At 36.1% G+C, this 27,417-nt stretch overlaps 1 protein-coding gene across 2 annotated transcripts in view; it reads right to left on the bottom strand.

Moving 5' to 3' along the window:
- The window catches only part of ERBB4 (erb-b2 receptor tyrosine kinase 4), a 1,114,653-nt gene that overhangs the window by 270,980 nt on the left and 816,256 nt on the right, over positions 1-27,417 (bottom strand). For both annotated transcript variants that reach the window (XM_087424880.1, XM_087424879.1), the window contains exons 13-15: positions 13,272-13,404; positions 8,403-8,496; positions 2,136-2,290 (exon numbers count right to left, since the gene is read on the bottom strand). In XM_087424880.1, coding sequence (XP_087281006.1) covers positions 2,136-2,290; positions 8,403-8,496; positions 13,272-13,404 — 382 coding nt within the window. The remainder of the gene's footprint in view (positions 1-2,135; positions 2,291-8,402; positions 8,497-13,271; positions 13,405-27,417) is intronic.

The following is a 27,417-nucleotide window of genomic DNA, read 5'->3' as shown; positions in this document are numbered from 1 at the left end:
GAAAGGACTAAGCGCAGAGCATCTCATTTCTTCAGCAAAGGATCTCAAAGCGCAGTGCTGCACAGCAGTAGTGTACAGAGGGGCTAGGGCCACAGAACTTTCATGAAGTGAATGAACCTGGATGACATCGAAGATATGAGAAAAAGGGGGGCGGGAAGCTAAACAAAAACAAACACAAAAATCCTTCAGGACCAAGTCAGTCATTACAGAATCTCTTCACCTTGGAAGAGGCCAGGGAGTACGATATTCAAAGTCTGTCTCACCATCATTCTGCAGCAGTGAATTTAAGACATCTTTCCCTTTACTTGGAGTGCCCAAATGCTCTGGTCAGATTTGTTCCCTACTACACCTTCATCCTCCCTTTGGTTGACACCCAACTTCTGTTGCTGTGGTTAATTGATCTCTTCATTGTCCCCACCTCTACTTCTCCCCACCATATACCTTTTCTTTTATTATACAATCATGATTATAAAGGGCTGAGAGGAAGACACACCAGCCACACATCCCAACGATGACTGTGTGATCTCACTTTCATTTCCCTAATGGCTTCATTGTAATTAGATTTGCAAAAACAGCAAAAGGTCTCATTTTGAATGGCAACAGCTGTTGACATCAACATTATATTGAATAATTTACTGGTTTAATTTTAGCTGCAAAACAATAAAACCCTCTTGTGGATGATTATGTTAGCAGGCAAAGTCTTGTCTTTCTGTCGTTGACTCTTCTTCTCCAGTGGTACCAGTTGTTTCTATATGACACACTCTTAACCCAAGGGTGCCAAAGACTCATGAGGGGAGCAGTTTATTCCTTCTAGTTTCCTTGAAGCAAAGCATCTAAGGGACTATTTCAGCATCCTCGACCTATGTGCTCAAGTGTAAACCAATGAGCAGGCATTCGTTCTTCCAAGCTGAATTTGAATTTGAATGGCAGAATATTACTTTACCTTTGGGGATCTGCCACTTCACAGAATAACTTAAGCTGATTTCTTGACCTGCAGGAAATTGTGTCAGCGTCTGCAAATTGATGTCCTCTGGCAGAAAATGATGTTGCTTCCTTAACTTCTTCAATATCCCCTAACAGCAAGCCCTTAATGTGGCAGAAAATCTCTTTACAGAATCTCATACTTTCCTGTCAGATTCCAAGTACCTGAGATGACTCTCCACAACAAGGGTGTGTGTTTGTACATGTGTGTGCACAGGTGTGTGGGCATTTACAATGGCAAAAAGGTGTTATGGACGGAAGGAGGACAGAGTATGTGAAACTGCTCTCAATTCTAAAATTATTCACCTTGTGAAGGAAAGAAAAAAAATCCTTACTAAAATAGATTTGCTGTCTTTTAAAGAAATAGTTGTTGGGATTTGTTAGATGAGTGACATTATTTCTTTTATAGTTCAGTGCTTTTCTTCTTTCTGTAATGTCTTTGTTATTCAACTGTTATCATTATCAAAGGTAATCTAATTATTATTCATTTTACAATGCATCCTTTTGAAAAATACAAAAATGTGTACCCATCTTTGAATTATCCTATATCGGTCAAAGAAAGTCAGAATTATAAGTTAACCTGTAATAAAATTACTTTCACAAAATGTACTGGTAATTTTATTAATATATATATATTGCTAGATTCCCTTTACTGTTGCTGCTGTCACTACTTTTGCTTATATTTTGTGGAAGGAGTAATCCTATCTATTTATCAAAGAGAGGTATCCTCACTTTAAGCTGGTTATAACAACAAAGGAACAGAAACAGAAAACCTCTGTTAAAGATTTATTAAGGACAAATCTCAGATGTATGACTCCTGTCTTGTCTTTTCTGATATCTTCCATCTCCAGTAAAATGAGGAAGAATTTCTACACTCCATACAAAGTACACCTGACACCAGCTTCATGAAGGTGTCAATAGAACAGTTATAGGTAAGTGTTAAACAGAAATATTTGAGCGTATAAATTTGATTCCAAAAACCATTCTCTTAGAAAGGATTTCTCTTAAAATCAACATATTAATATAAAGATGAATAGAGTTTGTATAAGAATATTATATGTTTAGTAGATTGTGTCAGGGATAAAGACACACGTGTGTACCTTTAGATTGGCAATACATACAATACTGTCGCCTTGGCCGGCAAGGATGCTTACCCTTGGGTGCAGTTTGGGTGGCACGGATGACACTCCCGATCCTGATCAGCATACTTGAAAATGAAACTGTTTGCTCCTTGTAGGCCGTCTGGACATTTTTCCACACAGTTTGGGCCATCCTTGAAGTGGGAGCACTTTGTACAGTTGTCAGGTCCCTGAAGTGTGAAAAACAAAGCAAAATGGAGAAAGAAAAATGGGTGCCATTTGCTCTGGAATGTTCTCATGTGGTTTATTTACTAAGACTTCAGTCAGTGGCCAATCTTCCTCTAAGGAACTGGAGAACATTTTCAGAAGTACAAATGGGGCTGTCACTCCTGTAGTTTTTCGATCAGCAAAACTGTCCCATGACTTTGACAGAGGACATCAGTATTTTCTTTCTGTCATTTATTCCCGGAGATATTGCAGTGCATCAATGTTTGGTAACAATCCATTTTCCCTAAGGGTATTTCATCACAATCACTAGGAATATGTGAATATTCTTACTAAATAGTTAATGAGGAGAAGGAAATGTTAGGAATTAGGTAACACTGAATTTCATAGAAAAGTGAGAAGTAAACGTTCCTTTGGTCGTATAATGACTATTTGATCAATAAATTTAAAATTTTGCTATGGTTGAATTATCAGCAATTAAGCAGTTTAGGCAAATAAAAGTTAATTTCTAGGTTACTCTCCACCTCAAATCAGCTTGTGATAATGCTAAAAATTGTATCATGTCTACTCATAGGGATTTTAGTAAATCAGAGTACAATACTGAGAACCACATAAAGGCACATTCTGATGTGAAAATATCAAAAACTTCATAATAATACAATAGATACATGCAAAAGAAAATTATGTGGAGACACTCATCCAAGATTGAAGGTGAAGTACATATAAGTATGATAAGTTTAAATAGAACTAGCTCACTTCATGTATTTATGTTTATAATATACAATAATTTTCTAATATGTAGAATGTTAACAAGCAATAATAATATGCAAATATATATTAAATGTCATAACAAAAGTAAAAATTTAAAACTCATATTAAACATCTAAGAATCTTACCCAAAAAAACTGATTTGGATTTGCCCTGGGGATAGTAAACATGCAAGATTTATAAGCAGTGTATCCCCAGATGAAGGAAAATTGAGACCATTTGGATAAAAATTGCTGTTTTATTAAAAGATGCCTATATTTTCACACATTCAGCTGTTTTGAATAATGATATTACCTACTCAAAATTTATTTTTAGTTCTTCTTTTTGAACATCATATTGTCTTAGGATTCCTCTTCTTTTTGACCACACCTCCCTGGAACTTCTTCCCCTGACGCATTTCTCCCCCGAAATCTGTCTATGTCCACACGGTTCAAGAATTATGACAATTCACATTGAACACAATTTAGATAAATAAGATATAGTAAGTATATAGGGAGATAATTACTTTTATTAGGTTTATAATTATAAATAATGTGAATCTGGGAGCCAAGGGCAAGCAAACATTGTACAGAGCTATGTATTAGGCAGGGAGTGTGGGGATCAGTTCATTCACAAGAATACATTACACCCCTCTACAAATCTAAATCCAAAGCAGCTAGACATTGCAAGTTGGTGATATAAGGTACCAGGAAATCAAGAAATATAATATCTTAAAATTTAAAGATAGAGGCTGCTAATTAAGAATAGAGGTGTAAAGAAGAAAAAATAATCAGAAAGAGTTTCTGGAAAGCCTGAAACTGGTGAGGTTCAATCAAACACTTGTCTATTTCACTATTTTGATGTGAGACTTAGAGCTAGAAAAAAAAAGAAAATTATCCTATGAAACCTAATCCCTATTCAACCTGAAGAGTTTGCTATTGGCAACTTCTTATTTCCACCAAAAAAGAATACTTCACATGCTTCCAGTTTTAACACCTGCTCATGGGTACTTAGGCATGCAATGCTGTCTATCATAGAAAATCATTGAGTGTACAAGTATGCTCAGTGGTGTGACTTATTGTACAAGACAAGAGACATGCTGATGTCTTCTTGCAGAACACAGGAATAAAACTTACTATGAGTAAATTAGGAATTATTTTTCTGTAAAGTTCTTGTAAAATGATATCCAGGTAAGGCCAGAAGATATAAAAAAATATGAAACTAAAATTAAATTCATATTAATATTTAAGTATACATTAGTAAGATTATTTTTTGTGTTTCCTTGTTTTTAAGCATCTCTTAACCTTTTGATTGTGTTATCATGATACAAAACCTAATGTCCTAAGCTGGCATAACTAAAAAATGTCCCAACAAATCTCAAAGAAAAGAAATGTACCCATTCTCTATTTCATTCACATAATAAAGAGATGTAAAGAAATATATGTGTGCCTAGTGCTTACTCTTCTATCTTTATATTCTCAAAGCTTTCCAGAACCTAGGTGCAGTGAATGAACTGATAAATGCAATGAGAGGAAACAGAGGTGAAGGCAATATTCTTCCTTATCTCTGATTTCAAGCTACCTTGGACTCAATAATCTAGACAGAAAACTAAAGGCTAGGATAAATCCTGATAGAAATATTACATTTTTTTCTCAGTGACAATTGATGTTTTCCCCTGGTAGCTACTGCAAGAAACAAAGCTACTATTCACCAGCATCCAATTCTCTGCCACTTCCAGCCACATGGGAGGTTGAAATTCCTCTCCCACCAGAGGTGAGGTACGTCTTGCATTGGACAATGAAATTAAGTAGAAGCCATGTATGAGACTGCCAGTGCTAATCCCTCTAGCCTTCTCTTTCCTGCTGCCATGATGCGGGACCCCATGGAGGTGTGGACATGCCGTAAATCCCAAGCATCTTGGAATGCTAGACTATCAGGGGCAGGAGGGCTGCCTTAGAATGTTGGCCAGACTCGTGGTGCACTTTACGTGAAAAAGATTTAAACGCTTTTCTATAAGCTACTGCAATGAGGGGGTTATGTGTGATGGTACAAGCTTTATGAACCTGATTTTCACAGCTAATTTAACTTTTATAAAAACAGGTTTTAAAAATCAGTTCCCTTCTATCTCTTCTCTTCTCATGCTGCTTCTCTGGCTTATATTTTGATCTCCTACAACTTTATCTGGTTTCTCTTCCTTTTCTTTGCTGTCATCTTACCTCCCTTATCTTTCTCAATAGGATGGACCAGAGTTAGTGAAAGAGAGGCAGAAAGGATAAAGTGGTAAACAAAATAAAATAAAATAAAGTAAAGAAGACCAAGCGCAGACAGACAAGGATATAGAAGGAGGGGCTTGCTTTATTTCACATCCGTCCCTCTCAAGATTATCCCAGATTTCTGCCACATTTGAATAGGATAATACCACCCCATTTTACACATCACTGTCATATTCCCAGAAAGCGTTTTGTCCTTAACACATTACAGACATTGTTGTCTGGGGAAAAAAGAAAAAGCAAAATGAAAAGAGTGTGAAATTTGGAGTCAGAACTTTTTTTTTTTTTTTTTTGTGAGGAAGATCAGCCCTGAGCTAACATCCATGCTAATCCTCCTCTTTTTGCTGAGGAAGACCGGCTCTGAGCTAACATCTATTGCCAATCCTCCTCCTTTTTTTTTCCCCAAAGCCCCAGTGGATAGTTGTATGTCATAGTTGCACATCCTTCTAGTTGCTGTATGTGGGACACGGCCTCAGCATGGCTGGAGAAGTGGTGTGTCAGTGCGCGCCCAGGATCAGAGCAGGGGCCACCAGTAGTGGAGTGTGCACACTTAACCACTAAGCGACGGGGCGAGCCCTGGGGTCAGAACATCTATAGTTGAGTCCCAGCTCCACATCTTACTGACTTGTGGACTTTCGGAGTAACTTTCTAATCACTATAATGGACTCAATTCCTTGATATTTTAAATGGAGAAAGTGATTGTATGCTTCAGATGTAACAGTGTTTGGTAAATATAAATATTTATCAACTATTATCATTAGGAAAATGTTGTTAGGTCAGGAAAATGAGGTTTCAACAGAATAAATCATAAGACCAAGTATGAGAATTCCAACCAGCTTTATGACTTCTTCCTCTATCTCATCACAATGTCAGTCTTGTAAAGAAGTTTCCAGAACCTTTTGGATATACTAAGTGATATATGCCTGTTACATGGCACGCAAAACCACCTTTGTCTCCAGTTGTGATAATCAACACGCGGACCCAGAAACAGGCTAAAATCTAACATAAATTGTAAAGGCTGAAAGCAAGCAACCCCCTAGGAACAGCAAAGTTTGGGCTATTGATTGAGCTCTGTTGTGCCAGTTTTTCAGACACCGTAACCTAAAAGCTTAGCATTTCAAGGCTTACTGATCAAGTGATCAAGTGCCCAAGTAGTTTTTCTTGATTCCATGCTCTGATCTTCCACAGCTGCCTGGTTCAGCTTTACCGAACTTTCTTTGTTTTTGACTAATTGCCCTCTCTAATCTCTAGACATATTAATTCAGAATTTTTAGCCCTGGGTAGTGATTTTAGCTATATGGCCCAAGAATGCTGTCATTACAGAATCAAAATGTGTTCATTAAAAACTTATTTTTCACTCCTTCTTGACCATCAAACAATTTTGAAAATTGCAAGAACATTAACTTTTAGGAGTTCTTTACGTGTATTTTTAAAAACTCTTTCAATTCTTTTGAGGAAAAAATGAACAAATAAAGTGCAAAATACAAATTGAAAGAAATTAATAACCTATTTATTTACTAGCATAATTTTATACCATAGGAGGCAGCATGAGAAATAGAAAAATCACAGGTCTGCTCTTGCAGTCAGCCTTGTCAAGAGGAGATCGCCAAATTCTTGGTAATTGGAATCGCATATTTTCAAATTCTCAGTCTCTCTGGAAGAGGTTTTTTTTTTCATTCTTTGACTTATGGTACCTAAATATGTTAGTTTTTAAAGAAAAGTCATATAAATAGCTCAACTTGCTTTAACAACCCATTACAAAATTTTACTTCCCCGCGTTTCAGGACATTCTTTACAGAGTCCTCATTTCTCATGCTGTGGATTGATTGTATTTTCTATGACTATCCCTAGTCATAGAAAGGAAGGGAAAATAGCTGCATCTGACCTTTGTATACTTGGAGATCATTACATATTAAATTGTCTTTTAGACTTAGGTTCTTCAGGCCAAAATCATACCACTTCTATTTCTCAGAAGTCTGATTTTCCAAGCTTAATCATCCTTGTGGTTGTCTCTAACTATCCAAGTTTTCCACATCCTTCTTTAGATGAAGTTCCAGAATGGCTCATTGGGACTTAATGGAAGTTTGGAGAGCTCAATGTTATTTTTTTCCTGAGCTAATTAAGTGCTGAATAAACACTCTGGTAGAAAAACTAATACTGATTAAATTCATATAAATTTTTATGGAGCAATGCTGAGCTCTTGGCTACACCGAAATGTTAGTCCCCAAATTATCTACTGAGAGATGACTCCATACACAAACTGGAAATTTGTCTAAAGAAGGATGAATACGACACTTTGGAATGACGAACTCATACTGACCTCATTATCAAGAAAAATCCTGAATCTGGGAACCAAAGGGAGGTCTAAAAAACAATTATAATTTTCTGTGTGAGGCTAACGTCAAAGTACATAAATGTCAAATTATCCCATGGCTCCTCCTTTGATTCTCATAGCTCAGTTCTTCTCTCTGTCATAGTATTGATCACAGTGCCTTAGATTTTAGTTTATGAGTACCTGCCTTCCTCCTTCTCTCCACTGTCCTTCACAATGCCATGATAGTTAAATGACTAAACCCATATATGAACGTGTTTACCTCAAACATAAAATGAACTCTCATATTTGCATATCTTTGTATGTTTCCTCTTTCCCGATTCTTCTTCAAAGAATAGCACAAACATCACTTCCCTACGGCCTTCCATGATGCCCCAATTTCCATCCCAAAGACAAACTTAGTTTCTCCCTCACTTGTGTTCCCATAATGATTTATACATATTTATATTTTATCAATTATTTTGCCTCAATTTATTACTTGTGTATCTCTCTTTTCTTTTCAACACTGCAGAACCTTCAAGGAAAACTACATATCTTCTTTTTAAATACATTATCTGGGACACAAATATTTAAGAAATTTAATTTTTAAAGCTTTTATCTCCACTACTAAACTGTAAGCCTCTTGGGGGCAGAATATCAAACAGGATTCCCCATAGCATGCTATAAATACTTATTGAATGGATGGATAAACAATAAAACAATGATAGAACAAACATTCATCCGTGAAACTAAACAAGCTAACACAGCCACAGATGTCTTCAGGCTTACCGGTCCATGGCACGTGAGCATGCCATCTTCCATCTTCTCGCACTGGGGGTCACACTCCACACAGATGGAGCCATTCTCAAACTCCCGAAATTCACTGTGAAAACATCAGCTGTGTGAGGCAATGTAAGCAAACAAGCTGTCAACTTAACGAATGAAGTAACATCTGCTAAAAGTCCTATTGGCAGAGTAAATTCTCGGGTTTGTTTCTCTATGTGCCAGGAGCATCAGAATCATTTCCCTGTACATTAAGGAATAAGTTCTCCATTAGGAGAAAAGATAAACGGCAGCCAGATGGCTCTCCTTGCCCTCCACTGGGTTCAACGATAGATTCATTCAGGAAACCTCTCTCTTGTGAGAGATATTCTAGCAGTCTCAAAAAGAAAAGAAAGTATAACTCTTCTGATGACACAGCAGAACCATTTTTACCTTTTAAAGTAAGGCTGTACCTGTTTGTGTCTATATAAAATTGTACTCTTGGCTGAAGCTTTACTTTTTAAACTCTGAAAGAACTATTGTATTTTTCTCGTTGCCAAGTTACACGAATGTTCCCCATCTCTGTCCTTCAAATCCCAAGACTCTTCAATTTATTTTTGGTGAAACTTCAAAAACTGCTTTGATTTCTTTTCTTCTTTTAAAATACTTGCCTTGGAGAATTAGAGAAAATATCTTTTTATGGTAGATTTTATTTTCTTAGATTATTGATCTAATATCACATCTTTTTCAGTTTAAATTCTTTTTGAAGTAATTCTGTGTGTTATAAAATAAAAAATAGTTTAATGGCAACCTTCTAAAACTTTTTAATTAAAATCTCCTGGGATGATGGTCATCCCTTCCCACAACCTTATATTTTGTGGCTCTTTGAATATTAAATGTTATCAATATATAAGTTTTCCAATCAATATCTACTCTAAAATTTTCATTTCAATAACTGGGTATCAGTCATGTACAATATATTTAAACCACCCCTTTCCCACTTACGTACAAGAGGATGAGGTACCGGGTAAAAACAATTTGGAATGTCAGTTATGAGTCATTAACAAAATTTGACTAAATATTTATAGCTACTTTATTATTTTGTGCCTTTGTATCATTAGCTACCATTCCACACTAACAGCATTGCAAATATGGCAATTATGGATTAATTAGGTGATAAATTCAAATGTAGTTTTCCTTAGAGTGAAGTATTCACTTTTTTCATGGTGAACTATCTCATTTGGTTACTGTAAAGCCTTAATAAATGATAGAAGTCCGAAGAGTAGGCTCTATTTTCTCTTGGTTGATTAAGACCACATCTACTCCAAGGTAAAATAATTGTTTGTTTTTTCAAAATGAATAACATAAATCGATGGTTGAATTATGTATGGATACATGTATTTAGTTACAAGGATTTTGCTTTTTTAACTGGATGTTGGTTTGCTGTGGATTAAACTTTCTATGAATTTTCTTGAGTTTAAAATCTCAATTATGCAAAAACAGATCTTCTTTTGCATGTTTCATCAACATGAGTGATATAAAGTACTCAACAGAAGAACTCTTCAGAATATAAAGGTCAAAATGATATTGGCAGGGGGGAGCAGTAGCTAAATTGTGAAGAGAATCAAAAGCATTATCTGTATAATGAAATATGACAGTTACAGCAAAGCCTGCAATCATCAGCACATCATTTGTTCTCAAAACAGTTCCTTGGTTGACTAAGGGGTTATGGTACCAAATGAAGGTCATAATTTCTATGGTGCTAAAACATAGGTCATGCTCTTCTCTCTCTTCTCCACGACCCCCTTCCTCACACACAGAGTTAAGGAGTAAAATGAATATGTGATAAATAGTCATGGAGACAACCCAGCTGCCTTTTCTTCCATACACTTCCGTTTGTATGGCTTCTGCCTCTCCTTTCTGCTGTCAGAACAGATCCTCCTTGCAATTTCCATACTTCTGCTCTTTTCTGTCACTGTCTCCATCATTGCTCTTTTCCTTCCCCATCCCCTAGTGATTCTACTATGACTTTGTCAGAGATCCCCTTTCGCTTGAATCTGATCTAACGAATCACAGTCTGTTGAGCACGAGCTTTGCATACCGAGCATTTGTCACCTATTTCTGCTGCTATACATTTCTCCTGGCTTTCTTGTGTGTGCTAACTTAGCTGATCCTGTGACCCAGAGCAAATGCTTTGGGGTCAAATCCTTCCAAAATTTAAATCTCAGCATCGACACCAATATTTCTAGGCCTCAACTCCCTCAACTTCTCTAAGCTTCAGTTTCCTAAATATCCTTTATAAAAGGGAAAAAGTGTGTTTCATTGAGAGGTGGTGATTATTAAATGTAAAAAATGCTTGCAAAGAGCTTAGACTGGCACTCTTTTTGATGTTTCTGTGTTGTTCTTAAAATTTCAGAACAGTTTAACCATGTTGCCAGATTTTTTAAAAAATTAAGATTCCATTGAAATTAGCTTTCTCTTTCATTTTGACTGCTTGTGCACTGTAGCTGAGTTGCTGAAATATGGTGACTTGTATGACCTAAATTTGAGTGCTAACAGACAGGAATTGATGGACTTTCTTTTTTCCCCTTCAAAAAATCCCCTTTTTAGGATTTCTTCTCTTATGATAATCATACTTTTTTATATATAAATAGGCTCCCTGATTCTTTTAAATGCCATATTCTTATTTATTTTTGGCGGGTTTTAAGGTGACTCTTCTATTTAACCACTTAATCAGCTCAGATTAATAAACACAAAAAGGAAATAATGATAATTTTAGCAGTAGGAACTCTAATAAGACTTTATTATGCATTTTCTCATTTGATAATCACAGCTATCTTATGAAGTTGACACCATTATCATTCCCAATTTCCATATAAGAAAACAGGGTGTAGAATGATTAGGTTGTTTGTCCAAGGTTGGACGTTTCAACTAGGAAATATGAAGCTAGGATTTGAATTCATCCCTCCTCGAAGACCGTCTTAATGAACAGGCAACGTTGGAAGCAATTAGCCAATACTACAAGATTGGAGGTGGGGAACCTATCATTGAGCAGGCAAGAATTACATCAGACTACTTTCACCTATTATCTTTCACACCAACCCTGGGTGTACGACTTCCTATGGCCCCATTACTATTACAAATGCATTAAAAACTTTACATTTCTTTAATACATTTGATTTAATGACATGGAAAATGTTAAACTTGCAAAAACAGTGTGGTAATCAGTGTTGTTTATTTAGGAAACCGGTATTTTTCCTTAGCTTTCGTTGTTTTGCAGAATTGATACAGAGGATGGTGTATACATCTACATATTTATCAATTTCATATTTCTGACAAGTTTAAACTGAAATATTGAAGAAAACAATGGCATCTGGAAAGGAAACAGGAAGAAAATGAAATGCCCTGAGTCCTACTGTTGGCTTGGTTCCTCTGGAGTGTTATTATGATTTTGGTAAACACTTAACTTTACCAGTTCTCACTATTTACAAGATGCTGCTATTAGACAACGTGGTTCCTAGAATCCATTTCTCCTTTAGAACTGTACATATATATTCAATAAACTTGTAATGTAACATTCGCTTAATGGAATTATAGTCTATTAGTTTCATTTTAACGGTATCAATTGCCACAAACACTAACAAGCATATTTTGATCTGAAGTATTTTATGTACAGAAAATACCATTCTTTCACAATAAGGTAAAGAAGCATGAATACAATTCAATGAGACAAGCAGCATATAATTTGCTATTCATTATCAAATTTATGAGCTGATTTTACCTTAAAAAATTACGAGCTGAAATTTTCCTGAAAAATTATTAAATTCTTATTTAAAATTGTTTTTAGATTTAAATTTCTAATTTTAATCTTTTTTCCTCAAACTTCATGCAAGGAATTGGGTTTCGTCATCTTTTTAAAAAGAGACATATCAATATCATTATGATCCTCAGATTTTTATCCTTCTGATGTAAAATGCGAAAGTATGATGTTATCTGGGGTCATGAAAATAGTTGTTAGAATGGGACAATGCATGAGGCAGAAGAAAAATGAAATAAAGAACTTCAAAACTACACTTTTACAAAACTGTTGAAAATCGTTTCAGTGAGCAATATAAGAAAATTTGACTTAGGGACAGTACTAAAAAATGCCTCATCACACTAATGAAGGACAGCTGTGGTGCGTGAAATGGTTTGTTATGATAAAGTGATTTTATGAGTATATGAAATGCCACGCTACAGGGTATACACTAGGTTTTATTGTTGGCAATGTGACTATTATAGTGCCAGGAGGAATTTAAAATACTTGATTTAAAATATTGCTTGGGTTATCTTTAGAAAGTGGCAAAACACTTTCAAAAAGCTCTTCAACTAGAAACTACAAAGGTAGTTTTTCTATAGGACTAAGCTGTTGTCAGAGACACAGAAATGTGTTGTTCCTAATACACAATCAAACAGACATACAACCTGAATGGAAAAAAATAAAAAATTACTCAGTAACTGAGAATGAAAAATGATAGGAAAGTATGAGCAAGAAAAAGATTATTGGGAAATATCAAAGGAAAGATTACTTATAGCAATCTCCTGCATAAGCAAAATAGGAATATGTTTTTCAATTTTGCTTAGGTATACATTGCCATAATTTATTAAAAATTGTCCATTTTGATACACTTTTTGAAAAATGTGCATAATAATCAATATATATTTGGACTTGTTATTTCAAATGAAATTATTTCCCCTTAACGTAATTGTACATGTTGCCCCCTTTTTGCAATAAGAGTTCTCCTTAAAAATGTTGGCCAGCACACATATTCTGAAATTTTACCATTTTCTTATCATTTTTAAATCTGAACAGGACTTCAAAGCACATGAGGTAAAGGCGACATGTGAGATGCTTACCCATCATAGAGGTTACAGGACTCTATGCAGGTCCTTCCCCTGCTGAAGCGACGGCAAGACAGGCACTGGTCTGGCCCAGGTCCCCAGCAGCCATCCTTTGAGCACAGATGGTTGCATACCATTCCTTCAGCAGCTGAAAAACACACCAAAATCGAAGGGAAATAAAACAGAAGCCTGTGTCCAAATTTCCCATTTTAACATGAATCTTCCTAAGTACAGCTATTTCTGAGGAGTTTGTCTGAAGGAGATCCGTGGCAGACAAGTTTGGCTGCCTACTCAATCACCATGACCCGTCCCATCCCAACTTCTTCTGTATTGCAGAGCCCCAGTCACCATGTTTCCATAGCAACATTGCATTTTTCATAAGACTGAACAAATATGAATTGTTTATATCAAAACTCTAGGGAGGAGGGGTATAGAAGTTACCCTTCCAATGAAGGTAATGAGCAAACCACACCTTTTCCAAGCCAACCATTTGCTTTACTAACACACCAAAAATTTTGGCTTCAATTCCACAGGAGAGCTTCGTGAAGAAATAGATCAAACGATACTTGTCATAAAACAAAAAATATTAAAAGAGGCAGAGAGACAAAAAGAAGAATATATGAAATGTAAGAAGAGGAGAAAGAAATAGAAATGAAATACACGTTTTTCACAGGCCTCCGCTATAGTCTGACTAAGCTTATCCTGATGTTTGGTCATATTGGCACATATAAGGAAAAAGTTTTGATAGAATATAAACAAACTTTAGTGGTTATTTATAGGGAAGTGTAGAGCTTAAAGTAGTAACAATGGTCTTGGGTCTTATCTTTATATATTTTTTTTTGATGGGAGAAATGCCAAAGAATTTGGGGGCTGTGTTTTAAAATTGCCACCTAAGGGTTCACCGTCTCTGTTCCCCTTTATACCAAATAACATTTATTCAGTATATTTTTCTTTATACTGAATAACATAATATTAGGGAAGGGATACTAGATGTTGAAGAAGAAGGGCCTATAAAGACTTCAAATGTTCTTCTGGGTATCTAAAAAATGATTTGAGGCACCTGAAACACAATTATATGTGGTTTTCATGAAATATTAAGAGTTTCCAAGAAGATAAAAACATCAAAATCCTCTTGATCTTCCCATTAGCTACCAACTTTACTTATTATGCGATGTAATATGTTACGGCAGAGCATTTGTGAGGTGGGTTGGGACGGCATTGAATATCTTATTGTCATGAAAGTGAGGCGTCGTGTCTCTGGAAGCAACCTTCTCTACCGTACACTTGAGAAAGTAAATGGCCTGCATCTGTGATGATGACTGGTTTTAAAACAGCGAATCAGGGCTGGCCTGGTGGCATAGCGTTTAAGTGCTGTGGCAGCGTCCCACATAATGTAGAGGAAATGGGCATGGATGTTATGGGCACGAAGGCCAATCTTCCTCACCAAAAAGAGGAGGATTGGTGACAGATGTTAGATCAGGGCTAATCTTCCTCACCCAAAAAAAATAAATAAATAAAACAGTGAAACAAAATCTCCCAATCCACGTACTCTTTCTCCTATATCCTGAACTTTAAGGAGGCCCCTATGTTAAACTGTGTAAATTTTTTCCTCAAGGCAGACTTAGACCTATCAACAAATCTTTTCACTTCATTAACTGCTTAATTGAATAACCTCTTCCAACATAGTTTAAGAGAAGCTGTTTGTATGTGTGTGTGTGTGTGTGTGTGTGTGTGTGTGTGTGTGTTTAGCAGTTTCATTGAGGTACACATGACATATAATATGCTGCTCATGCATAAAGTGTACATTTTGATGTTTTGACATATATACACAATCAGGAACCATATACACAATCATGACAATGAATGTATCCGTTACCTCCAAAAGATTCCTCATGACCTTATATAATCCTTTCTTCCTGCCCCACCCCCATCACACAACCATTGGTCTTCTTTCTACTACTCAGTAAACATTAGTATGCATCTCGCAGAATTTTATATAAATAGAACAGTGTGTACTCTCTTTTTATGTAGTTTCTTTCACTCCACATAATTATTTTGAGATTCATCTATGTTACTATATCAAATTTATTAATTTTTGTTATTGAATATATTCCATTGTGTGGATTTACCACATCTTTTAAATCATTCACCTATTGTTAGACATTTAGATTGTTTCCCATTTTTTGCTATTAAAAATTAAGCTACTGTGAACATCCGTGTACAAGTCTTTGTATGGACATAAACTTTCATTTCTCCTGGGTGAATACCTAAAGTGGATAATATGGTAGGTATAGGGCTAACTTAAAGAAACTCAAATTGTGTTTCAAAGTAGTTGTACCATTTTCGCATTCCCACCAGCAATGAACTCAACTTTGGGACTGAACTTCCCCCACATCTTTGCCAATACTTGGTATGGTCAGTCTGTTTAATTTTAGTCTTCCTAATATGTATGTAGTAGTATCTCACTGTGGTTTTGATTTGCATTTACCAAATGATTAAAGATGCTGAACATCTTTTAGTGTGCTTATCTGCTATCCATATATCTTGTTTGGGAAAGTGTCACTAAATCTTCTGCCCATTTGATATTGGATTGATCATTTTCTTACTGTTCAGTATTGAGAATTCTTTACGTATTCTGCAAATATTTTCTCCCAGTCTTAGCCTTGTCTTTTTATTATTTTAAGCTGTGTTTTGAAAAGTAGAAGTTTTTAATTTGGCTGCAGTCTAATTTATCAATTTGTTCTTTTATGAATTGTGCTTTTGGCATCCTATCTAAGAAATCTTTGTCTAATCCAAGGTAACAAAGGTTTTCTCTGATGTTTTCTTTTAGAAGTTTTATAGTTTTTGATTTTACATTTAGGTGCATGATCCATTTTGAGAAACAGAATAAATAGGAGATCTTATGTGTATATATATATGTGTGTGATTTGTTATAAGGAATTGGCTCATTGGCTCACACAATTATTATGGAGACTAAGTCCCACTACTTCCGTGTGCAAACTTGAGACCCAGGAAAGTCCATAGTATAGTTCTAGTCCAAGTCCAAAGGTCTGAAAACCAGGAGCACAGATGGCATAAGTCCCAGTCCAAGGGCAAGAGAAGACCAATGTCCCAGCTTAGCAGTCAGGCAGAGAGAGTGGATTCTCCCTTCTGCCTTGGTGTTCTATTCAGGCCTTCAATGAATTGGATTATGCCCTTTCACTTTGCTTCACTCAGTCCACCAATTCAAAAGCAGTCTCATCCAGAAACACCCTCACAGACACACCCAGAAATAATGGTTAACCAAATGTCTGGGCACCCCAACACCCAGTCAAGTTAACACACAAAATTCACCATCAGAGGTACTATGTAAGGATCTATTTATCTTTTGCATATACAGTAGATATCCAATATTTCCAGCACTATTTGTTGAAAACACTGTCTTTTCTCCACTAAATTACATTTTAATATTTGTTAAAAATCAGCTGTCTATATACTTGCGGGTCTATTTCTAGTTCTCTACTCTTCCATTGATTTATCTATCTCTAATGGTATATTTTTTCACTTTTAATCTATTTGTTTTTATATTTGAAGCCTGTGTCTTGTAGGCACCACATAGTTAGGTCTTGCATTTTTTATCCAATCTGACAATCTTTGCCTTTAATTGGGTATTTAAACCATTTGCATTTAATGGGATTATTGATATAGTTAGTTGAAATCACTCATGTTTCTATTTGTCCAATCTGTTCTCTTCTCATTTTTCCTCTCTTCCTGCCATATTTTGAAAAACCAAATTTTTTTATGATTTTATTTTACCTCTTTTTATTTTTTGGCTTATGAGCTACATAACTTTTTTATATGTTATTTTAGTGATATCATTTGGGTTTGTAGTATATTTATTTTTAATTAAACTTTTTATTTTTAGATAAAAGAAGATTCATGTGTAGTTGTAAGTAATAATACAGAGAGATCCCATGTTCCCTGTAACCCAGTTTCTCCTAATGGTAAGATGTTGCAAAACTATAGTACAATAAGAGAACCAGAATATTGGCATTGATACAGGCAAGATACAGAAGATTTCCATCACTGCAAGAATCCCTCATGTTGTGCTTTTGTGTGTGTGTGAGAGGAAGATTAGCCCTGAGCTAACATTCATGCCAATCCTCCTCTTTTTGCTGAGGAAGACTGGCCCTGGGCTAACATCCGTGCCCATCTTCCTCTACTTTATATGGGACGCCACCACAGGATGGCTTGACAGGTGGCGCATCCATGTGCGCCCGGGATCTGAACCTGTGAACCCCAGGCCACAGAAGCGGAGCTCGGGAACTTAATCGATATTCCACCCGGCTGGGCCCTAACATTGCTCTGTTATATTCACACCCACTTCTCTCCCACCTTCACCTTAGCCAGTCACCCTCTTCTTTTGTAACCACTAATCTGTTCTCCATTTCTATAATTTGGTCACTTTTTAAATGTTATATAAATGTAATCACCTAACATGTAACTTTTCAAGGTTGGCATTTTTCCATTCAGAATATATCTCTGGAGATTCATCTAGATTGTTGTGTATATTATTAGTTTGTTTCTTTTTATTGCTGGTAGTATTTCATGGTATGGATTACCCCAGTTTGTTTAACCATTCACCCATGGAAGGGCATTTGGGTTGTTTACAATTTGGGGCTATTACAAATAAAGCTGTTATAAACATTTGTGTACAGGTTTTTGTGTAAATACAAATTTTCATTTATCTGAAGTAAATGCTCAGGGGTATAAGCGCCGGGTCATATGATAGGAGAATTTTGTTGTTGCTTTTAAAGAAAGTGCCAAACTATTTTCTAGAATGATTGTACAATTTCACATTCTCACCAAGAATGTATGAATTAGCCCATTTCTCTCTATCTTCTCCAGCATTTGGTTTTGTCACTATTTTAATTTTAGGCATTCTGCTAGATATGTAGTGATATTTCATCATGGATTTAATTTTAATTTCCAAAAAATGGCTACCAATGTTGAACATATTTTAATGTGTTTATTTGCCATCTGTATATACTCTTCAGTGAAATGTCTTTTTATGTCTTTGCCCATTTCAATTAGATTTTTTACTGCTGAGTGTTGAGAGTTCTTTATATATTCTGTCTGCCTGTCTATTCATCTACCTTTCTGATTTGAAAATGGTTTTTCCCTATCTGTAGCTTGTACTTTCATCCTCTTAATAAGATCTTTTGCAGAGCAAATGTTTTTAACTTTAAAATCCAATTTATCAATTTTTCTTTTTATAGATTCTGCTTTTGGGGTCAACTCTAAGTTCTCTTTGCCCAGCCCTAATTCCCAAATAATTTCTCCTAAAAAATATTTTTTCAAATTCTTTTTCTGTATCCACTGATATGATCATGTGATTTTTCTTCTTTAGCCTGTTAATATGGCGTATTACATTGTTTGGTTTTCAACTGTTGAACCCGCTTTGTGTCCCTGGAGTAAACCCCATTTGGTTACACTGTATAACTAATTTTATATATTGCTGAATGATATTTGCTACCACTTTGTTAAGGATTTCTGCTTCTATATTCTTGAGAGATATGATGGTCTGTGGTTTTCATTCTTTTTTTGGTACTCTTTGTTCATATATGGATCCTAATTTTCAAATTCATCACGCAAAGTAAGAATGATCATTTTACAGATGAGCAGAGGGTCAGAGAGGCTAAGCTGCCCAAGGTCACAAGTGCCAGAGTAGGGGTTTAAACTAGGTCCTGCCTGGTCTCTGGGGGTGCAAGTCTCAGCTACATACTCCACCTTCTCTGACACCACCTGGCAGGGCGTTGGGGCACCTCGTCACAGCCTGGCAAGGGTCAAGGTCCACACTCCCTGCTCCTTTGCTGGCCTGGGTGAAGCCAGGGGCCATGTTTTTTTCTGTGGTATTTGGCATTTTTCTGTGGTATACTGGAGTAGAACAATTATTCTTTAAAAGATTTCTGTCTTGCTAGTCTGCCCTTTTCCAGGTCCTTTGTATAAAGAGAACAGGCTTTTGGGGTCTTTTTCAGTCTGCATCTGTTGGTGTTTCTGAGATGCCAGTCTCTTCACCTCCAAATCTGGGATATATGAGGCAAAAAGAAAACCTAGGAAACTCACATCTGAGTCCTTTCTTAGATTCCAAGATCCCAAATCTGTCTTCTCTCTTCTTTCAACCTTTCAAAAACTCCTTGTTTCTTTTACATACAACGTCCAGGGTTTTCAGTTGTACTTAGCAGAAGGAATAGAGAAAGTATATCCACTTCATCTTCCCAGAAGCAGAAATCCTAGTATACATCTCTAATTGACTGCAGTATATTTCCAAGTTATACTCTCCCACTTCATGTATATTCTAAGGACTTCAAAATAGGACACTTCCATTTCTCCCTTCCTAACCTTTGACCTACTCTCCTACATTTTACTTTTCCATATGCTGTTCACCCCACACTCGTTATATTTTAACTTAAATGTGAGACTGCCTTTTGAAGAGAATTAAATAATAAGGAAATCCTGTATAATTACCTTTGTAGTTACCATTTCTTGTGCTCTTTATTCCATATATAGTTCCATATTTCTGCCTGCTATTGTTTCCTCCTGTCTGAAGGACTTCCTTTATTATTTCCTGTAGTGAAGTTTTCTCTCTGTGATGCTCTCTATTCTCCGCTGCTGTGTCTCCGAACTCTCGCTGCCTTATTCCCCCTGGACTCTCTGCTCTGCCTCCAGAACTGAGGGAGTCTTTGGGACTCTACCTGGGTCCCTCCTGGCTGTGCCATGGTTTGAAAATTCTCCCAAGGTAGTTAGCCAGGGCAATCCCAAGGCTCCCTTCATTAGTTTCCTCACTCTCAGCAATCATCCTCCTTCATTATCTGATATCCACTCTCTTGCAAACTGTCATTTCGTATATTTTGTCCTTCTTTTGGTTGTTTCGTGAAGGAGGATACATCTGATCCCTGTTATTCCGTCTTGGCCAGAGGTAGACATCCTATATTTACTTTTAAAATCCAAAGTGGGATGACACTGTTTCTTATTTATAGACAAAAGTTATCATATAAGATTTCTCCAAAGGGGCCCCAAACAACTTCTAAGCACCCCACAAAACTTTATTGAAAATTACAGTTCCTTCTACTCTGTTTTAACTTATTTACTTTACAATTATCATTCTAAATAACAGGTAAATGTAATTTTTAAAGATAAGATGAAAGAACAGAGACTGAATAGAGTGTTTTCCTGTGTAGATAGGGTTATATTTCTTCTTAAATATATTATTAAGTATTTTAGGTAACTCATAAAGTTTGTGGACTTGGCTTAATAGTGGTTCTCTCCATGTCCTAAAGATTTATTAAATTGAAATATCTTATATTATAACTATTTGTCTCTTCTTATCATGTGGAGACTCTTCTTTTCAAAAGTTGAATGATCTGATATTTTACTAGGGAAAGGCTGACAGTTTATCTGTTATATGGATTTTGAACTAATAGCGAGAGTCTTCCCTTCTGATTCCTTGGTAATGCAGAGAAAGAGGGTTCTGTCACGTACAAAAGGAAGGTTGTAGAAATGGGATCTTGACAAAAGTCTCATATCACTGATTCCCTAGATGTATAAGTGACTTCCCACTAATTTATAGAGATGTAAGGAGTGAGAAACATAGTTCAATCGAGTTGATTGAATACAAATGTAAGATCAAATTCTATATATGTGAAGAATTAGAAAGTAGCATAAAATCAATATTAATGAATACAAAGTTATAATACCTATTTTTATAAACATTCAGCCACTTTAAGGTCATTTATAGAGTGTTTAATATCTTGAAACATATATATATATTTATTTATATACAATTCTTATGTATACTTGATTATGGGATAAACATGATCATCAGAGGAAATTCTGAAGTGGGAAAGAAAACCCCAAAAGTTATATCATAAAAGCGACTTGTAAAGACAAGCAGAGTATGTTCAAAATCATACTGCACAGTGTCATGAATCTCTGACTTTTTGTATTCATCACCTTCAGATCCTTGTAGAAAATATAACCAATGCCTCAAATTCTTTGTTTATCAACTTCTGTCTAAGGCCCTCAAACACATTTTCAGCCTCATCCTTTAGGATGTTGGCAAAGCCATCAGTACCCCCTTGTTACTGCCCATTTCATGATATTCCATCAACTTTTTTCTTATGTTTTCCTGGCATCTTTTTTTTTCTTTTGCTGAGGAAGATTCACCCTGACCTAATATCTGTTGCCAATCTTCCTCTTTTTGCTTGAGGAGTCACCCTGAGCTAACACCTCTATTTTTATGTGGGTCACTGCCTCAGCATGGTCACTGACGAGTGGTGTAGGTCTGCACCTGGGAACTGAACCTGGGCTGCCAAAGCGGAGCGCACCAAACTTAACCACTAGGCCACAGGGCTGGCCCCTCCATCAACTTTTTGATCTATTTATTTCACCAATTCTCATTAAATTTTTCAGGCTTGAAAGCCTCTCACTGTTGTTCCTTCTCCCTCCCTCTCCTAAGGGCGATAGAACTCCTCTATATGTGTCAGGGCTAAAGCTGACTGCTTTCCTTTTCTGCAATACGCTTCGACAGTAGTCAGAGAGGAGGGTTTTAGCTTCATCCCTCCTACCTTCTTTTCTGCTGACGACTGCCTCCTTTAGTCTGTATTCAGATGCTCAATTTCGGATCAGAGAAACAGTATCTATTGGCAGAAAGCAACAATAAACAAAAAAACCACAATAATTACTTTCTTCTCTCTTTTTTCAAACTACTAGATGACAGCATTGATGGCTGGCTCATCATTTTCTCTAGAGTGAAACCAAGAGAAGTGTCTCCACATAGCACAGAACAAAAGGCCAAGGAAGCTACTTCTTTGAAATTCTTAAGAAAAAAGAAGTTTTCGATCAGCACCAAGAATTCAACAGCCCTCTGACCTCCCAGACTGACAGTCATATGGAAAGGAGGAGAAGGGCTATTCGATGGCTTACAGTTCAAAAGGCCGTTATAAACCTCTCTAAAGAAACGTTAGCAATGCAGTCATTAGGCAAGTTTTACCTTCCACTGTGTTTTCTCTGAAAGCTGTAAAATAGATTTTTCTTTATCTCATCTGAATTGTACCTGTCTGTTAAAAATTTGGAGAGATAATAATGTGCTTAGTATTTTGACCTTTACAGAGAATATTGAACCTGCTTTCATTAAAACAGAGGCAAGCTTAAATAATGGATCTTGCTACTGTGCTGCATGTGTACAAGTAAATGGATTAGCTCAAAAATATTGAAATGGAGTACCTGTTTACAGGCTCCAAGGCAGAAACAATATCTTCTCTTTCATTGTACAAGGCCATCCATGCTGTTTGCATTACTTACCATTATATAGAAGTGTGGGTCTCACTTGGAATGTGTTTGGACAGATACCATTAATCATTTTTTTTTAAGATTGAAAAATACGATTTAGTTGTAATAGTTTAGTTTTTGTGATCAGAACAACATAGGTTGAAATCCTCACTCTATCACTAGCCACACGGCCTTGGGCAATTATTTATGTTTTACTGGTGTAAAGTGAATAATAATATCTCCCTTCCAGGGTTGTGACGAAGATTTGACATCATATTAGTAGAGTATTTAATGCAGGGTTTCTTATTTAACTAAGCCCTCAATAAATGTACTTAAGAGAAATACAAGCATATTCATGTGTTTACTATGAAAAATATTTGTTAAGAAACTACCTACTTGGGGCCGGCCTTGTGGCTTAGCGGTTAAGTCCGTGGACTCCGCTACTGGCGGCCCGGGTTCCTATCCCGGGCACGTACCAACACCGCTTCTCCGGCCATGCTGAGGCCGCATCCCACATACAGCAACTAGAAGGATGTGCAACTATGACATACAACTATCTACTGGGGCTTTGGGGAAGAAAAAAAGGAGGAGGATTGGCAATAGATGTTAGCTCAGAGCAGGTCTTCCTCAGCAAAAAGAGGAGGATTAGCATGGATGTTAGCTCAGGGGGGATCTTCCTCACACACACACAAAAAAAAGAAACTACCTACTTTATGCTGGACATTGCTAAGGAATGCAACATGATGAAAATATGAAATAAAATACATATTATCTTAACCAGAGCTTACAGTCTACTTGGGAAGACAAGCATTAGACCAATAATCATGTACATGTATATATTGGGTGCTGAGAGAATATAGCAGTTGTTCTGACCTGACGGGTAAGTGGCATTAGGTCAGCCACAGAGGAGGGACAATAAGCTGAGATGAGAGGGTAAATAGGAATTATTAGCTCAAAGAGGGCTGGAAAAAATTGGGAATTCAACTCTAGCCAAGAGAGACTGAGCAGGGGATAAGACTAATTCTTTCAGAGACCAGGCTGGACGTGGGCAGGGAGTGGAACGTGGCACCTGACAAATTAGTGATGTAGACAAGGGCCAGATTGTGTAGGACCTAGTGGCCATTTATAGGATTTTCTGCTTTGTTCAAAGAGCTGGGAGAAGCTGTTGAAAGATTTTAAGCAGGAGAGTAACGAATTTATTTTTAAAAATATCACTCCAATTGCCTGGATGGGATTGACTGAAAAACATGTTTGAACGGTTGATGGCCGAGAGAAAAATTCTGAAGAAGTCAACTGTCCAGAGATGGGCTTATGCCCCAAGCAGGGTCAGTCAGAGTTCTTTCCACAGTACAAACTCTGGGAGAGAGGAAATAGAGCTCTGTACCTATACTCATAAACTCTAAGGATGTTCCTAGCCTAACCCTGACAGGGCCAACCATTTATCATGAAGAAAGAGAGCTTGCGTAAAAGGAAAGCAGAATTGAACAATTTAGAGGGATTGAGTCTTCGTTACGTGGTTTTACCCCTGGACCCATCTGTGCCTAAAGAAATATCCCTTGGACTTAGTTCTGTGAGCTGACACGCTCTCATGCTTATTTTGGTAATCGTTGTTTTTTGCCTTTTAATTATGTTTATTATTTTCTTTGTTATATGAAAAGACTTAAAGCATGTACAATTATGGCCAACACATTTTTTTCCAGCTTTACTGAGATAAAATTACTTATAATATTGTGTAAATTTAAAGCATGCAATGTGATTTGATACACATGTATATTGCAAACTATTTACCACAATAAGTTTAACTAATACATCCTTCGCCTCACATAATTACCGTTTCTTGGTGTTGTTATGGTGAGAACATGAAACCTCTACTCTCATAGTAACTTTCAAGTATACAAGACAGTATTAACTGTAGCCACTACACTATATCTTAGATCCCTGGAACTTATTCATCCTATAACTGAAAGTTTGTACCCTTTGACCCCCATCACCCTATTTCCCCCACCCCTCAGCCCCTGGCAACCACCGTTCTACTCTGTTTTTATAAGTTTGATGTTTTTAGATTCCACATACAAGTGAAGTCATACAGTGTTTATCTTTCTCTGTCTGACCTAATTCACTTAGCATAATGCCTTGAAGGTCCATCAATATTGTCCCAAATGGCAGGATTTCCTTCTTTCTTATGGTTGAATAATATTCCATTTTATATATATACCACATCTTCTTTATCCATTCATCTGTTGACAGACACTTAGGTTGTTTCCATATCTTGGCTATTATGAATGCTGATCATGGGAATAGAAATATCTCTTTGAGATCTTGATTTAATTTACTTTGGATATACCCCTAGAAGTGGGATTGCTGGATCATATGGTAGTTCTATTTTTAGTTTTTTGAGGAAACTTCATATTATCTTCCGTAGTGGTTATACCAATTTACATCCCCACCAACAGTGCACAAGAGCTCCCTTTTCTCCACATCCTAGCCAGCACATGTTATCTCTTCTCTCTTTGATAGTAGCCATTCTAACAGGTGTGAGGTGATATCTCATTGTGATTTCAATTTGCATTTCCCTGATGATTAGTGATGTTGAGTGCCTTTTCATGTCATTTGTTGACCATTTTGTCTGTCTTCTTTGGAGTAATGTTTATTCAATTCCTCTGCCCATTTTTTAATTAGATTACTTGTTATTTTGTTATCAAGTTTATGAGTTCCTTATATAATTTGGATATTAACACCTTATCAGATACATGATTTGCAAATATCTTCTCCCATTCTGTAGGTTGGCTTTTCAATTTGTTGATTGTTTCTTTTGCTGTGTAGAAACTTTTAAGTTTTATATAGTCTCACTTGATTATTTTTGCTTTTGTTGCTTCTGCTTTTGGTGCCATATTCATAAAATCATTGCCAAACCAATGTCAAGAAGCTTACCTCCTTTTTCTTCTTCTAGGAGTATTATGGTTTCAGGTCTTATGTTTAAGTCCTTAATCTATTTCAAGGTAATTTTTGTGAATGGTGAAAGAAAGGGATCCAATTTCATTCTTTTGCATGTGAATATCCAGTTTTCCCAACATCATGTATTGAAGAGATTATCCTTTCCCCAATGAATATTTTTGGCTTCCTTATGAAATATTAGTTGACCATATACGTGTGGGTTTATTTCCAGCCTTTTGATTCTCCTCCATTGGTCTATGTGTCTGTTTTAATGCCAGCACCATACTGTTTTGATCACTATAGCTCTGTAACATAGTTTGAAATCAGGAAGTGTGGTGTCTTCAGCTTTGTTCTTTTTCAAGGTTGCTTTGGCTATTCAGGGTCTTTTGTGGTTCCATACAAATTTTAAGATTGTTTTTTCTATTTCTGTGAAAATGCCATTGGAATTTTGATAAGGATTGCATTGAATCTCTAGATGGTTTTGGTAGTATGGACATTTTAACAATAGTAACTCTTCCAATCCGTGAACACAGAATATCTTTCCATTTATTTATAACATCTTCAATTTCTTTCATCAATGTCTTGTCATTTTTTGGTGTATAGATCTTTCACTTCATTGGTTAAATTTATTTCTAAGTATTCCTAAGCTGTGGGTTTGTCATAGACACTCTTTATTATGTTGGGGTATGTCCCCTTTATATACAATTTATTGAGAGCTTTTATCATGAAAGGATGTTGAATTTTGTCAAATACTATTTCTGCACCTATTGGGATGATTATATGATTTTTGTCTTTCATTCTATTAATGTGGTGTATCACAGTGATTGATTTGCATATGTTGAACCATATTTGCATCCCAGGGATAAATCCCACTTGATCATATGGTGTATGATCCTTTTAATATGCTGTTGAATTAGATTTGTTAATATTTTGTGAGAATTTTTGCATCTGTATTTATCAGGGATATGGCCTGTAGCTTTCTTTTCTTGTAGTCTTCTTATTTGGCTCTGGTATCAGAGTGATGCCGGCATTGTAAAACAAGTTTGGGAGTGATTTGTCCTCTTCACTTTTTTGGAATGTTTGAGAAGAACTAATGTTAATTCTTCTTTAAATGTTTGGTAAAATTCACCCGTGAAGCCATCTGGTCCCAGGCTTTACTTTATTGAGAAGTTTTGATTATAGATTCAAATTCCTTACTTGTTATTGTGTCTGCTCAGATTTTCTATTTCTTCATGATTCAGACTTGGCAGGTTGTATGTTCCTAGGAATTTATCCATTTCTTCGAGGTCGCCCAATATGTTGGCGTATAATCATTCATTTTAGTCTCTTATGATCCTTTGTATTTCTTGGTATCAGTTGTAACGTCTCCTCTTTCATGTATGATATTATTTATTTGAGTATTCTCTCTCTTTTTTTTTTTTTTTGGTAAGTCTAGCTGAAGGTTTATCAAGTTTGTTTATCTTTTCAAAAAACCAACTCTTAGTTTTATTGATCTTTTCTAGTATTTTTCTATTCTCTATTTCATTTATTTCTACGCTGATCTTTATCTCCTTCTTTCTGCCAACTCAGGGCTTAGTTTGTTCTTCTTTTTCTAGTTCCTTGAAGTGTAAAGTTAGGTTGTTTATTTGAGGTTTTTCTTTCTTTCTTTTTTAATGTAGGCATTTATTGCTATAAACTTCCCTCTTAGCACTGCTTTTGCTGCATCACATAAGTTTTGGTATGTTGTGTTTCCATTTTCATTTGTTTTAAGATATTTGTTGATTTCTCTTTTCACTTAATCTTTGACCCATTGGTTGTTTAGTAGTGTGTAGTTTAATTTCTACATATTTGTAAATTTTCCAGTTTTCCTCCTGTTATTGATACCTAGTTTCATACCATTGTGGTCAGAAAAGATAATTGGTATGATTTCAATCTTCTA

This window comes from Ceratotherium simum, chromosome 37, assembly GCF_057802395.1.
Source record: "Ceratotherium simum simum isolate JZ-2026a chromosome 37, ASM5780239v1, whole genome shotgun sequence".
Lineage (NCBI taxonomy): Eukaryota > Metazoa > Chordata > Mammalia > Perissodactyla > Rhinocerotidae > Ceratotherium > Ceratotherium simum.
Note: the sequence above shows the minus strand (reverse complement) of the source record. Positions and strands in the feature narration are given on the sequence as shown.